A 14,342-nucleotide genomic window follows, 5' to 3' on the forward strand; every position below is an offset into this window, starting at 1 on the left:
CAATTTTTTTAAAGCAATAAAATACTATTACATTGGAGAATCATAAAGTTTGACTTAAATCTATTTACACAGATTGATAAGTGGTTTGAATACTAGTGGGACAACAGCATGATCTTTCTCTTAAGTGAATTTTGGTAAGGACTAAGCACGTCTTAAATTAAAGCAAATAATTTTAAAACCTACATATGACAGAAAAAAAAGACTACCCTTGCAGTGATGTATCAAGCCAATGTATCTACATATATTCAGGGTAACTGATTCACAATACTGAAGAATGTTAAACAATTTACAGTGAATTCCGGACAAAAATTTATTGCCTCCTGCTTTTGCAGGCAACCCTCTAAATTCTCCATTTTTTCTACTGAGCATTTCCTCATTGTTTGTTCTATTTCCCAAGCCTTCATCATTGAATAGGAAAAACAAAGCTCAAAGAACTTGCTTTATAATTGATTATTCTCTATTACGAATTTAATTAATTTTGGGAGCTTCCTGACCCAAGTTATCTGCTTAAACTCAGTAAGTATTACATATAATGTTAGGTATGTCTAAATAGCATAGGTGATTATTAAAGTTATTTCCTCATATGAAAGTTCTTATATAAACCACTACTGACACAACTTTCATCCAGTGACATGACTTCTGAAGTGTAATGTTTCCTGTGCTGAGCATGGCTTCATTTCCCCGAGACCAGAATAGAACAGACTATTTCATTTGGAAGGGGCGTACAACAACCACCCAGTCCAACTGCCTGAACAATTCAGGGCTGACTAAGAAGTTAAATCATGTTACTCAGGGCATTGTCCAAACGCCTCTCAAACACTGACAGGCATGGGGGCATCCACCACCTCTCCAGGAAGCCTCTTCCAGTGCTTGACCACCCTCTTTTCCTCATGTCCAGTGTGAACCTCCCCTGGCACAGCTTTGAGCCCTTCCCAGGTGACCTGTCACTGGGTCCCGGGGGGGAAGAGCTCAGCACCTCCTTCTCCCCTTCCCCTCCCCAGGCAGCTGCAGAGAGCAACGGGGTGGCCCCTCAGCCTCCTGGTCTCCAAACCAGACCACCCCAAAGCCCTCAGCCGCTCCTCACAGGACATGCCTTCCAGCCCTCCCCCCAGCGACGTTTCCCCTCTCTGGGCACATTCAAGGACCCTCACGCCCTTCTTACATGGTGGGGCCCAGCCCTGCACACAGTGCTCCAGGTGAGGCCGCAGCAGCGCCGGACACAGCGGGACAATCCCCTCTCCTGCCCGGCTGGCCGTGCTGTGCTGGGGGCACCCCAGGGTGCGGGCTGCCCTCCTGGCTGCCAGGGCTCACTGCTGACCCACGCTGAGCCTGCTGCCCACCAGCACCGCCAGCGCCCTCCCTGCAGGGATGCTCTCCAGGCACCCCTCTCCCAGTTTACACTTGTGCCCAGAAATCAGAAGACTTTAAAAATAATTTATACCAATCTACAATGTAGTTTATGCAAACTGCTGCAACTAAACTAGGACAGCTTTAACTGGTAGCTCTGTCTCAGGAAGCAAACTTGGAAATTAGCAAGTGACCAGCCTTATCATCACTCTCCAAATAAAGAGATGCAAATGCAGTGGTCTTAAATGACTTGGGTTTCACAAGACCAAAACCACAAAGATAAGAGAGAAGGTAGGATCTTGGCTTTTAATCTCCAAGGTCTTTTTTCCCTTTATGTCTTGCATTTCTTCAACAAATAAAATCACCCACTCTCTTCTCCACTCATTCCTGAGAAAGGTGTAAGAAGTTTTTTGCCAAACCTTATTTAACAAATTAATGACTGCAAATAACAAATAGTTGTCTCATGAGAAAAAACTATATGTATATACTTACAGAGTTCAAATTTGCAGAATACCAGACCTAAACTTGAGTTAAGAATTACTTCAATAAAGTATCTGCTTAACGTTAAGATGAACAAATAACATAGTATAAAAATAGTAAAAATTAAAGTGCTATCTTTTGAACTTTTGTCACATGCTTGAGCTAATAAGCACCCCTAGTAAATTCTTTCAGACCTATAAGTGCTGGTGTGTGAGGACTGAGGAGAGCACACCTTGGGGTTGCATGACCATGTTGAGTGGAAACAATATACCTAAGCTGGTCCCACATCCAGAAGAAGTCTCCAAGATCTCTTGACTCTGCACTCCCCACATTTTCTGCTCTAGAAGCTTTATTGTAAACAGAAAAAACAACTCCTAGCCCTTGCAAACAGCATTGGTAGTGTCTATGAGTTGAAATGCTTACAGCAGGTTATCAATCTGAATCCCATCCAGCCTGCTGATGTTTGTGAATAGGACAAATCAGTTCGGCCAGTGTTACTTGTTTTGCCTTAAGAATGTGAGAGTTACAGTCAAAAATAAACTCAACAAATACCCTACTAGGAGTCTCCCTAATCTCAGCAACAACTGAAGGTGACACATGCTTCCAGGAAATGTAGTAGTATAATCACAATTTTACAGGCATCTCAGAATGAACGCACCAGCCATCTAATAAAAGTATTTTCTGGCCACACAGCTATTACGAAGAATAGTAGAAGAATAATTTCATTTAGCAAAAGCTTTTTCAACAGCTTCCCTATTTATCATAGATACAGCTTATCCTGTCATGCAACTTCAGTATATACCACAGAAGACACCAGTTCTGAAGTACTAAATCGCAAGAGTCGCAGGGATAGGAAAATGTTCCTCCAGCAGATGCAATGCTGTATAATATTCTAGGTGTACTCGTAATATTTCTAATCTCTAAATCACAGTGTTGTCAGGGAATACAAAGCAACCTAGGGAACCGTGGTACAATATTCTTTGCTGCTGCTGTAGCAGCAGAAAATGAGATTATGACATTAAATACTTAGAATCAATATAGTTTTCCTGTAGCATTTACTGCAGATCCATTCTGTCACATAAAAATGTTGCAACATAGTTTCTACATTCAATCAGTAATTAACTAGTAACAAGAACACAATAAACACCTGTAACAGATGTATTTACATGAAAACCGTAATTTTTGCTAAAGATTACATTGTATTAAAATCCAGTATGAACCTCCCAAACACTGGCTCTATCCCATCTTGCAATATTAACTGTTATAAGAGCAACTATTTCACACTTAAACATCTAACACCAAGATCAGCTACAAAAATAGACTAAATTGTTAAGAATGAATGCTTTAGAATATTTTTTTTAATATAAGGCAAAGAGAAAATTATTGTTTATGATTTCATGTAGTCATTTCTTGACTTAATTTTTATATAGCAGTAAGTAGTGTTTAATAAGAAAATGAAAGATGAAAACATTCAAAACAAATATTCTGAAGTACATTTAAAGATGCCAAACTGCAGAAACAAAAATAATTGTGGAAATAGCAAACTTAAGTGGAAGCTGTTACTGATCCAATCAAATGAGAATAAAATTGTAATAAGATATTACGCTTGGTGTCTCCAACTGTTCTACAGTTTCCACTCTACCATTTTCCCTTTTTTTCTACAGTATCCACTTTACTCATTATTTATGAAACTTAAAAAGCTTTGTGACTTCTTCTTGAGCCAAACAATGTCTCTATCATTTGACATAACTGTTTTTTTAATGTGTTTTCCTAAGCAGCAACATCAACATGCCACAGTCTATTTACCTTGCTACTCAGCACTGTAAGCCCAGAGTTGTACACAATCTGTGTGTTATATTGGACTGCTGTTCTAAGAAGTTTACACCATTTTTTTCTCAGTATCACACACCCAAAAGATTTCAGAGAGCTGTCCATTTCATTATGGAAAAACAATCCAGTAAGTTTTTATCTTACATTTTGCTCCAATGACCCCAACATGCTCTAATGCCCCAATTTTGCAAAGGAGCATGCTGTGCATTCCCAGTACATACTGGTTTGGGGGGACTCTTGTACAAAGCTTCCTAATCCAGAACACTATTGGAATCAATGTTCATAGTCCCAGTTGCTTAAGTATGCCTCATTAGAGAGGTATTGAACTAGTTCAGCTTGCTGACTTTACCCCCTTCTCAGCTTACTTTCTCTCACCATACATTAAAAAAACATGAAGAATTAAGGTCTGGAAAAGAGGCAAAAAACTTATCAACCAGCTGAGTAACACCAACCAGACTGCCTGACACCTGGGGTCTCCATGCCCAGGAACAACTAACTAGGCTGCATTTGTGATTCCCATGGAAATCACTGGTCCAGACAGGAGCGGTAACACATAACTAAATGGGATAAAGCTTAGAACAAACAAGATACCTCAGCCACTTGTTATTGAGACAGCATACAGACACTGGCAGCCACAACAGGCAGTGCAATCCAGCCCAAGGACCAAGTGGCAGCCAAGGCTCAGTGGCACACGCTCTGCAACACATCTGCCCCACTGCTTCCCTGATGCCCAAGCAGAAGCAGTGCTAGCAGAGGGTCCCCCAGAACAGTTCCTGAGCCAGCATTTCAGACACTTTCATCTTTCTCCAAATCTGGAGAGCACAAAGCCTTCCATAATGAAGGCCTGCATCCTTCAGAAAACAGTTCCCCTTTCCTCACCACGGAACTACAAAATTCCCACTAACTGCCTACCCATTGCCTAACACAAACAAAATCTGTAGCTAACCAGTATCATTATTCAGCGTTTAACCCCTTATTCTTGTAACTCTTTCCACAGGTCCTCTTAGTGTTTTCAGCAAAAAGTGAAAACAGCTGTGACCTGCATTAGGGCATCAACATGTTAATTCAAAGTGACCATTTTGTTAGCTGGTAGAATATACAACACAGTAATTCAAGTGTATCTGAGAATACTTTGTGACTGCACGAAAACGTAAAACCAACTCAACTACTACTGCAGCTGATCATTTTCTACTGTTTGTAACTTTGCCAGACTTTACCCTTTTCAATTAATATCCTCTACTGTGTGTTTAGCCTAGAATTTAATACTACTTTTAATAACTCAACCAGAAAACAGGGCAATAATTCTCTTCCTAAACTAGAGAACCACTTGTATGTCTCTCACTAGCAGCTCTACTAAACTTACTAACTCAACAGAAGATGGCTTTGCTATCCCAAAAAAAAAGAAAACAAAAAAGTCACTAAATTTCAAAATCACTACACTGGCAAAACAGAGAAATTTGTAAGCCACTCCTTTGTGTGATTTCCATTCTTTCCATGCTGACGAACTTGTATGAGTACTGCAAAATTTACAGGTAATTCAGCATGCACAAGCCCATGGGCAAAGGCAAAGCAATATTTCCTAAAGAGCAGCTGTCTCCAGCTCCAGAAACACAGGACCAGGCACTATCACGGAGACTTGGTTTGCCAGAGTAACTTTGTTGAGAACAGCATCCTACAGAAGTGGACCAGGACTGGATCTTTTAAAACGTTTATTGCAGGAGCTGGTGTCCAAAGATTTTAAGTTACTGAAATAATGCCGAAATAATGAAACATTACAATTTTAAGACCTGCCTAACTTGTTCACTTCACAAACTAGTCTGACAGTTTGAGAGCTCAGGAACCCTATGAAAACACCATGGCTTTAAAAACTTCAAATAGCTCAGCTGACCTACAGCTGATATACAACTGTAGTAGTTCACCAACTACACAAATACCTGTAAACAAGAACATGGCCCAGGGTGTGACAAGGGAGAAGCAATTTTGCAATTTTCGGGAGAAAAACCTGCAACATTTTTCTAGAGGTCAGCGTTCATTAAAATAGGTACACACTAAGATGTTAGGGAAAGTGCAATTAAGTACAAATTGTAGTAAGACAAATACCAAACGGAAGTCTGTAAGAGAAGGTCAAGGAAAATCACAGCAGAAAGAAGTGTCCTAAAAACAGCTTGTGTTTTCTGAAGAAATATTAATGCAGTTAATCAGAACCACATCAAATCACAGCTGCTGACAGCCAAAACACTCTTTGATTTCAACAGGGAAATTTGGTGCTTCAGGAATGGAGAACGACCACAGCTGTAACAGGAAGACGGGATAAAAAGAACTTGCTAAGATCACAGCACCCTATTATATTTTCTGTGCTCTACACTGTATGTTCCCACATTAAGTAGTTACTTGGGAATAAACCAAGTAACCAAATTAAAGTTATATATAGAAAAACTGCTAGGGAACTGGACAAAATGACCAACTGAGTATATATTCACATTTTTAAGTGAGTACGAACATCAGTAAAAGATGCAAAAAGCTGAAGCTAAACAATGCTAAGCATAATATGCTGTTTTGTGGCTGTATTCACATATCAGCTTGGGCTCCAAATTTTAGACAAATTTGGAGAGAAACAATTTTTCTCTCAGCACTGATAGCTACTATATTGCACTGTGAATTACAGTAGGACAGTAACTGCCATTTTAGGCAGCGTTGTGGTTTAACCCCTGTGGATAACTGGCTAGCTGAAAAGGGTCACATAGACATAGTCCAGCTGGCTGGACAAAAATGCACATCGCTCTCAGCTTATCTGAAGTAAAGCAAAAATACACTGTCTTTGGCTGTTCTTGTTACACAGTAACAGGAAGATTTCGGTGGGAAAAGAACGTTGCAGGTGGGAACAGATAACTACAGAAGAGAAACTAGGGGCGGGCTTGATATTTAGGCAACTAACCAATAATGAGCTTAACTTTTGTAATATGTATGAGCTAATTATAACAAGGCATAAAAGGTGACTGTAAGGGACAATAAACGAAGTCTGCTGATCACTCATATTGAGTGACTGTGTCTTCCCTCCATCGTGACAAACCCCAGCCAGCAATTAAGTACCAGGTAGCTGCTCACTCGCTCACTCCCCCCTGCAGTGGGATGGGAAGGAGAATCACAGAAAGGTAAAACCCTAGTGGTTGAAATAAAGTTTTATAATTGAAATAAAATCAAAATAATCATCATCATAATAACAACAACAAAAAAGAGAGGGAGAGAGGAATAAAACCCATGGGAAAACAAACTCGAGTGATGCCCAGTACAAGTGCTCACCACCCACTGACCGATGCCCAGCCAGTTCCTCAGCAGTGACTGCTGGCCCCTCGGCCAGCCTCCCCTGGTTTATATACTGAGCATGATGCCTTATGTTTCGGAATATCTCTTTGACTAGTTTGGGCCAGCTGTCCTGGCTCTGCTCCCTCCCAGCTTCCTGTGCACCTCCTCACTGGCAGAGGACAGGAAACTGAAAAGTCTTTGACTTGGCATAAGCACTACCTAGCAACTACTAAACATGTGTGTTAATAGCATTACTTTCATACTAAACCCAAACCACAGAACTGTACCAGCTACTAAGAAGAAAATTAACTCTATCCCAGATGAAATCAGGACAAGGCAGTCACACAAAAACTTTAAAGATAGATTTTGGAATTATATTTATAAAATGCAATCCAATTAATTTTCACTAAAGAAAGAAAAAAATCTCAGAAAGGCACAGAAGAACAATTATTAATGGTATTTCAATACATCATAGAACAAAAGCTAACCTTTATCTAATCATTAGCACAATTCAACATGAATCAAAATCCATGCAGTTTGGACACACCATTCCACAAAAATCTTTAAAATATCTCAGTTTGCAAATGAATTCTTTACCTGTTTTGCTTAAGGTTGACAAAGGTCAGATCTGTTATACTAACTGTCAGGAACTGATGCTGATGCCACTGCATCAACCATAATAGGTCACAGGATGCAAGTAAGCTGCAGCTACAATGTAGATGAGACAGAGTTGCAACCCACTTACTACTACTAACAGTTCATTTGAACAATCTTACATTTCAAATACAAGAACTTAAAATGATTACCATTTACATTAAAATAAAGACTATCCTTTATTTTATGATTTTTAGAAAGAGTACAACCAAATTCATGGCACCACCACACATGATGACAATGAGCCTGTCACTTAAGATACTAAATGAGCTTTTATATTGCAATCAAGTTGCTCAAAGTAAAAACATCATCCTGTTTCACTGTAAGAGTTTTAGCAGGTTTGAAAAAGGCACTAATAAACAGATGAAATTAACACAAGTCAGTCATACCTTTAGCCACAGCTTCTTTATATTTTTCTTTGGCAGAATTTACTTCTTTTATTAGTTGTCTATAGCTAGATTTTAGTTTCTCTAGTTCTGTCTTTGTGACCTTTAAGAAAACAGAAATATAGAAAGTATTGAAAATATTTATCCTCAACATATAAAAAACCTCATAGCATTAGTGAAAAAGAATTAACAGGTTTTATTTTCCAAAATAAGGATGTTACCACTTTCCATTGGCTTAATAGGGATGGTGGATCTAAATAGGGTATTATTAACAAGATATTACACAGTGTAACACAATCAAAATCAATAAATGCACGGAATGAAATAAAGAGGCCTGAAACGGCAATCTTCATCCACATCAGTGTAATGAACAATGTTTAGGAAATCCAGCTAATTATAAACAGTATTCCACTCCAATGACAAGGGGGGGAAAAAAACCACACCAAAAATATGCTTAATGAATCATACTAGATGAGAATGTTCTATGCATAGGAAGGAAACTCTTTAGCATCTTTTAAAAAAATAAAAGGCAAGACAGAAGAATTTTTGGATATTACAGTTCATACAAAATGGCTTAGAAACAGCAACTGTGCATGAACCAATCCAGCTGTTTTAAGATTTAAATCCCTGAAAAGGCAAAGACAACAAAGTAAAAAAAACAACCACCAGGCCAACAAACAAACAAAAAAACCCCAAGCTACAGTGGAACACAGCACTGAAAAATCTTTTTACAGTGGAAGCAACTTCACTTTTTTGGTCAAAAAGTTTAAATAAAGTTGTCTCTTCTATACCCAACTTTCATTCACTGTGTGATAGAATTAGCACGCTGTTCAGAAATAAGTACAAGTCATGAATTTGCAAGCAAAACCCAAGAACAAACCAGTCACTACAATACCAAAAGGGTGGTATATATATTAAAGAAAAGCAAAAAACTCCAACAAAAAGAAAAATAACACTCATAAAGGAAATGGTTGCAGATAATAAATAAACTTAATTTAGTGGAAGTGCTGCCCTCAATGAATGTGCAGAAAAGGAAGTCTGTTCTAGAGAAAAACTGTTCCTCTTGCACTGTCATGAAGAAGGCTGCAGTTCAAAATTCTCCCTTTTTTCGTGAGGCAAGGCCCAGACACCACTACTTTGACCCACAAGAAAAACATCTGGAAACTTAATGGGATTCCTCGAAGAGCCAACAAGGTGCTATCTACAGTTTCTATTTCTGGTCCAACTGTGCAGAGATTTAATTTAAAGGCAGGAACTTTTCTCCACATCAATCCCATACTCTTACCTCATATTTCTTCATGCTTTAAATTATACTCACAATTCTTGCTATTATAGACCAAGAGAGGTGAGGAAGGAAAAAATATGACAAACTTATAAAGACATAGCAAGAAGTTGAGAAAAAGATGAAATTAGAAAGTAGTGAACATAATTAAGATATAAGTAACAAGGAACTGCTTCTCTTACAGAAAATGGAAAATAAAAGATAGGCAATTAATATTAAGAAACCTTTGCGGGAACTGCAAAATACATTTTACTGATTCATAGACACTGTTCTTCCAACAGACAAAAACAAAACCAAGAGCACCCCTGTCCCCAAATAACACCTAAGGAGCTAAGATGTTCAAGGATTCCCTCAAACCCATTTTTTTCTGTCAGAAAGTTTTGCCCATGTAACTGGCATAGTACTCTACTTTTTTTTCCTCAAATCCCATGACAGAAAAAATACCCAATATCTTAATAGCAATTGGAATAAATATGAGTTCCAGTACATTTGTGTAAAAGATATGGTATTTCACCGTTCTTAAGAATTTTACCAAAAAGACTCCTCACCATAGGGGTGTTTAGAATAAGAACGGATGATACATACGCATTTCATCTAAAACACTTTTTTTTACCGGCATATCATAAAGGTATGAACGGCACAGACACTAACCTCCATAAGGTCTGGACAATGTCTTGGGAAATAATAGGTATTTTGCTTCTGTGTGTAACAAAACCGAAATAATACCACGGAACATGACAAGTATTTTGAATTTCTGGGAACCATTCTCTAAGTGCTCCAGTTACATAAAACCTCTGAACAAACAATGTCAGCTAACAATGAAAGAACATATCATATCTAACCAGAACGCTATTCAAATGCTTCTTAGGAAAATCAGGAAGGGGGGAACAACAACAACCAACAATGCAAGCTTATCCATCAGGATGCATAATATTTGCATGGCCATGCCGCCTACAGTTAATTAAAATCAATATGATTTGTAACCGAACCTTTGGGGACTGCTCAATATGCACTGTATTTTTTTGAAAAGCCTTATTTTAGAAGACAGATTAATTACAGATTTTATTAGAGTTAACTTATTACCAGAAAAAAAATGTTTTACACAATCTCTTTTAAAAGTATACCTGAACTTCCAGCAGTCTCATTTCATCCAGCCTCTTTCTTGTGTTTCTTTCTTTCTTTATCCATTTCTCCAATTCTCTCTATATTTAATCTCTATTATTCCTTACATACGCTACCAGTTTTTCCTTTTCCTCCACCCTGACCATTTTCAGATGCACCAATCTGTAAGTGGTTCTAAGTGATTATCTGGCCTGGAAATGTTATGACAGCCTACTGACCATGCATCAAAAAGTATGTACTCCCCACAGTCAATACCTGGGAAAGATACCAAGACCCTAGAAAATTACAGAAGCATTCCTATTACAGCCAACATTTAACTTAATATATGTTTAGTTCTAGTTTAAAGTTCTTCTCACAACCAGCCCAAGAATCTTTTACTCATCTGTCCATGACATTTGCACTGTAGTACTCAGGTGTTACATTTTAATTACACTACTCCAAATCTCAAATTCTCTGCTGGAGGAAAGAAGAAACAGTGCTTTTCCTCCTCTCAGCAGACCTTTCAAACTATCAATCTGATTTTTGACATTCACCCTTAAACCTCCCCAGAGCACCTAAATGAAACTGTGATTTCTGTCAGCTTTACTGACTAGTTAAGCTTTACTTTCAAAATAAGCAGGACAACTGACATTAATAGAAAAAGCCCTGAAGAGCTCCATCTGCAGCCTTAATGTTTGGTTTACACTTGATTTATATTTTAGAACAGGGACTAGAATCCTGTCCCCATCCAAGAGCGTGAACTGTCAAGAGCAGGGGTCCTCACACTGTTTAACCAGGGGCCGGCGCGGATGCAGTGGCAGGCAGCCATCTGCGGCTGCTTGGTTTCCCCCTCCCAACCGCCAGTGGGGGGGGGCGGGGGGGTCTGTAAATACCGGGGGCCGGATTGAGGACCCTGGCGGGCTGTATCCGGCCCGCTGGCCGTAGTTTGAGGACCCCTGGTCAAGAGCATTCATTAACAAAAGTTTTCAGTGCTGTGGTCCCAGGGATGATGAGTGGAATGAGAACAGGAAAAGAGATGGAGTAGAGAAGCGTCATACACATTCATCCTCTACTGGAATAAGAGCATTTCTAGTGCTATCTGTCCATAGAAATTTATATATGAGAGTTTTCCATCTCTGCCTTGTCAGCTAGCCAGGGAGAAAAAATGTGGAGGAAGTAACTAACATTTGAACTAGGCATTCTACATATCACAAGTCACTACTTTTACCATAGAACAAACAAAACCAGAGGAACTAAAAAAAATCCACTCTCAACATATTGTTTTTAAACATATTAAACTGTAATAAATTTCTAAAGCACAGTTGAATAAAATACCTTGTACATCTCTGCTTCTATTTGTTGATGAACACCTACGAAACTCTTCTTAACTTGCTGCTTATCTTTGATCATCATTGTAAGCCTATGCAAAGGCCCGGAATTAAGATCTTCTGCATGTGTCTTCATTATTTTGCTCAGCTGTTCTGTTTGCTGTACCACGAGCAACCAAGACTATAAAAAAAAAAACACAGAACAGGAAAGGCCATTCTTACTCTGCCTTACAAATAACCAAATGATGAACACAAACTGTGGGAAAACATGCACCACTGTTTAAAACAAATCAGCAAAAACCCAAATTTTAAACTTACACAAATGCACTTGAGATCTTCCAAAATAACATTCGTCCCGCTACAGCAAAATCTACCTCAAACTTATTCATAAAATCATAAAGCATCAGAGACAAAAATACAGTATTGTATGCTCATCCTTCAGCACTGTCCTGCACTTCTGAACACGGATGAAAGCTTTACAGCCTTTTCTGATATACATCCCCAACACCACTGACAAGCATTTGTTCTGTTTCCCAGCCACAGTTACTCTGTTCAAGCTGACTTCTCTGTCCTTGTCTAAAAACCTCATAGTAATATGCATTTGAATGGTTACTCTTACTTTAAGAGGCTATCATTCGTCAGCTGCTTCACATAACTGACAGCATCAGTCAGGCCACCAGTATCAAGGCATAAATTGCTAACAGGTTAAGACACAAGCAGTTACTCATCTGTCATAGTAACCCAAAATCTTTCTGTACCCTTACATTAATAATTTCCTTGGCCATTTTGTCAGTCAGTTTTCAGGACAGCTTAATGTGCTGTGTGTGGCTTTGAATTTTGGTTAAGAACTGTAAGGTGAACAGATAATTCCAATGCACCACAGATACAAACATGAAATTAAATTTCTGTTCAAGTAAAAGCATTTGTTACCTTAAAGATCCCTGTCATGCTTTGTTGATGGGAACAGTATTGGATTCCTTAAAGATATCTCCCTGACATTGAATGCTATCCTGTATCTAAAAATTAGAATTATCAGGTATTGAAGGCAGCTAGTATGTTAGTTTTACCAGCATTTATCACACTGTTATTAAAGACAGAAATCCACCTTAGATTATTAAAACACAGAAAAATACTTCTTTTTTGGTAGCTTTGGGGTTTCCCTACATCTATGTATAAACATATTTACATAATATTTCCATCTCTACATGACAATGCTGCAACACAAACTAGATACAGAGGGAAACAAAAGACAGTTAACTCATGTATATATTAAACCACATCTGACTTTAGCTTGTGAACATCCCGCAGACTAGCATAGAACTATCTCAGGCTGCTTAAAGTGTGCTGCTGTAAAAGGTCATGGCCTAAAGCTTCCCAGCTATGGCTGAAAACTGTTGCACCTCTCCATTACAGAACACTTTTCAAATGACATCAGAAGCCATATTGCAAAGCTGCATAGGATAAAACCAGCACTAAACTGTCTGAGAATAGTGGGTCTTGTGCTTATAGAAGAGTTTATTAGAGTGCTCTCAGAGGTGAAAATGTAGTCAGAGTTCACCATTTTTTTAAGGTTGATTTATTACTGATGAGACAAGTACTGCTTCAATCAACCCGGAAAATCACAGCAAAATATTTATCAACAGGACAAGTACTCTGAAGACATATTTAAGCTTACAATTCACCAGATGAACCTAAATAAGCTAGAAACATAGTGAAAACTTCCCTTTCCATTTAAAAAAATCAGCTGCACGTTTTTTCATTCTTTACATCCCTCTTTCCACACTGAGTAAACATCGGTTAAGCAGGATTTCTGTGTTTTGTATGATTATATTTCATTGTTTTCAAATAGGGAAAGCTGAAGTGAAAAGCTATACTTGATGACAGGCTTGAAAAATTGAGATTTGCATGGGACCGAAAAGCATCTGGGTGGGGATAACAGAGAAGACAAAGCATTCTCTTTCACAGAAAATAACCATAATCCACCAAATGCAGTAAAATATAACATTGCTTGGCTTAACAGTATTTTTTAGACATATACACACACAGAAGAGCTGTTGAGAAACAATTTAAAATACTGCTTTTCCAGCATTAGCAGTGCTGCCGCTACACCTTCCAGCAAGTTTGCTGCCTCTGCATGAAAAAAATATAGGACAGGTTTCTCCAAATACCATTTCTCTCAAGGTGCTCACTCTTCCTGTACACTAAAAAAAAAAAAAACAAACCAAAAAAAACCCTAAAAACCAAACATAAAAGATTATACAGCTTGGTATTTGGTTTTGATGCCACATAGTACCAAAAATTTAATATACAGGTATTTTAAGTCTCAGGAGATGTAGGATACCAGTTTTATGTCCTGTAATATTTGGGTCATACTTTGATTCGGTAAAATTTCAGGCAGAGAGGAAAAAGCATTATAAAATAGTAAAGTAAATTAGAATGAGGTGAGTAAATTAATCAGTAATTCAGACATTTTAACTGCTAAAACCAATAAGACAATGTGTCACTACTCAACTTTAAAATCGTGACAGTGATATTTCAAGATAAGCCTACACAAAAGATCTGTCAGTAGCATCTCAATATTTTTGCTGTTATATTAAGATGTAGAGGCCACAGATATGGCTTGACAGAAAA

At 38.3% G+C, this 14,342-nt stretch overlaps 1 protein-coding gene across 1 annotated transcript in view; it reads right to left on the bottom strand.

The window, feature by feature from the left end:
- The window catches only part of FER (FER tyrosine kinase), a 189,897-nt gene that overhangs the window by 154,926 nt on the left and 20,629 nt on the right, over positions 1–14,342 (bottom strand). The window contains exons 4-5 of the mRNA XM_037373844.1: positions 11,719–11,892; positions 8,004–8,103 (exon numbers count right to left, since the gene is read on the bottom strand). Coding sequence (XP_037229741.1) covers positions 8,004–8,103; positions 11,719–11,892 — 274 coding nt within the window. The remainder of the gene's footprint in view (positions 1–8,003; positions 8,104–11,718; positions 11,893–14,342) is intronic.

The sequence above is a fragment of the Falco rusticolus genome, chromosome Z (genome assembly GCF_015220075.1).
Source record: "Falco rusticolus isolate bFalRus1 chromosome Z, bFalRus1.pri, whole genome shotgun sequence".
Lineage (NCBI taxonomy): Eukaryota > Metazoa > Chordata > Aves > Falconiformes > Falconidae > Falco > Falco rusticolus.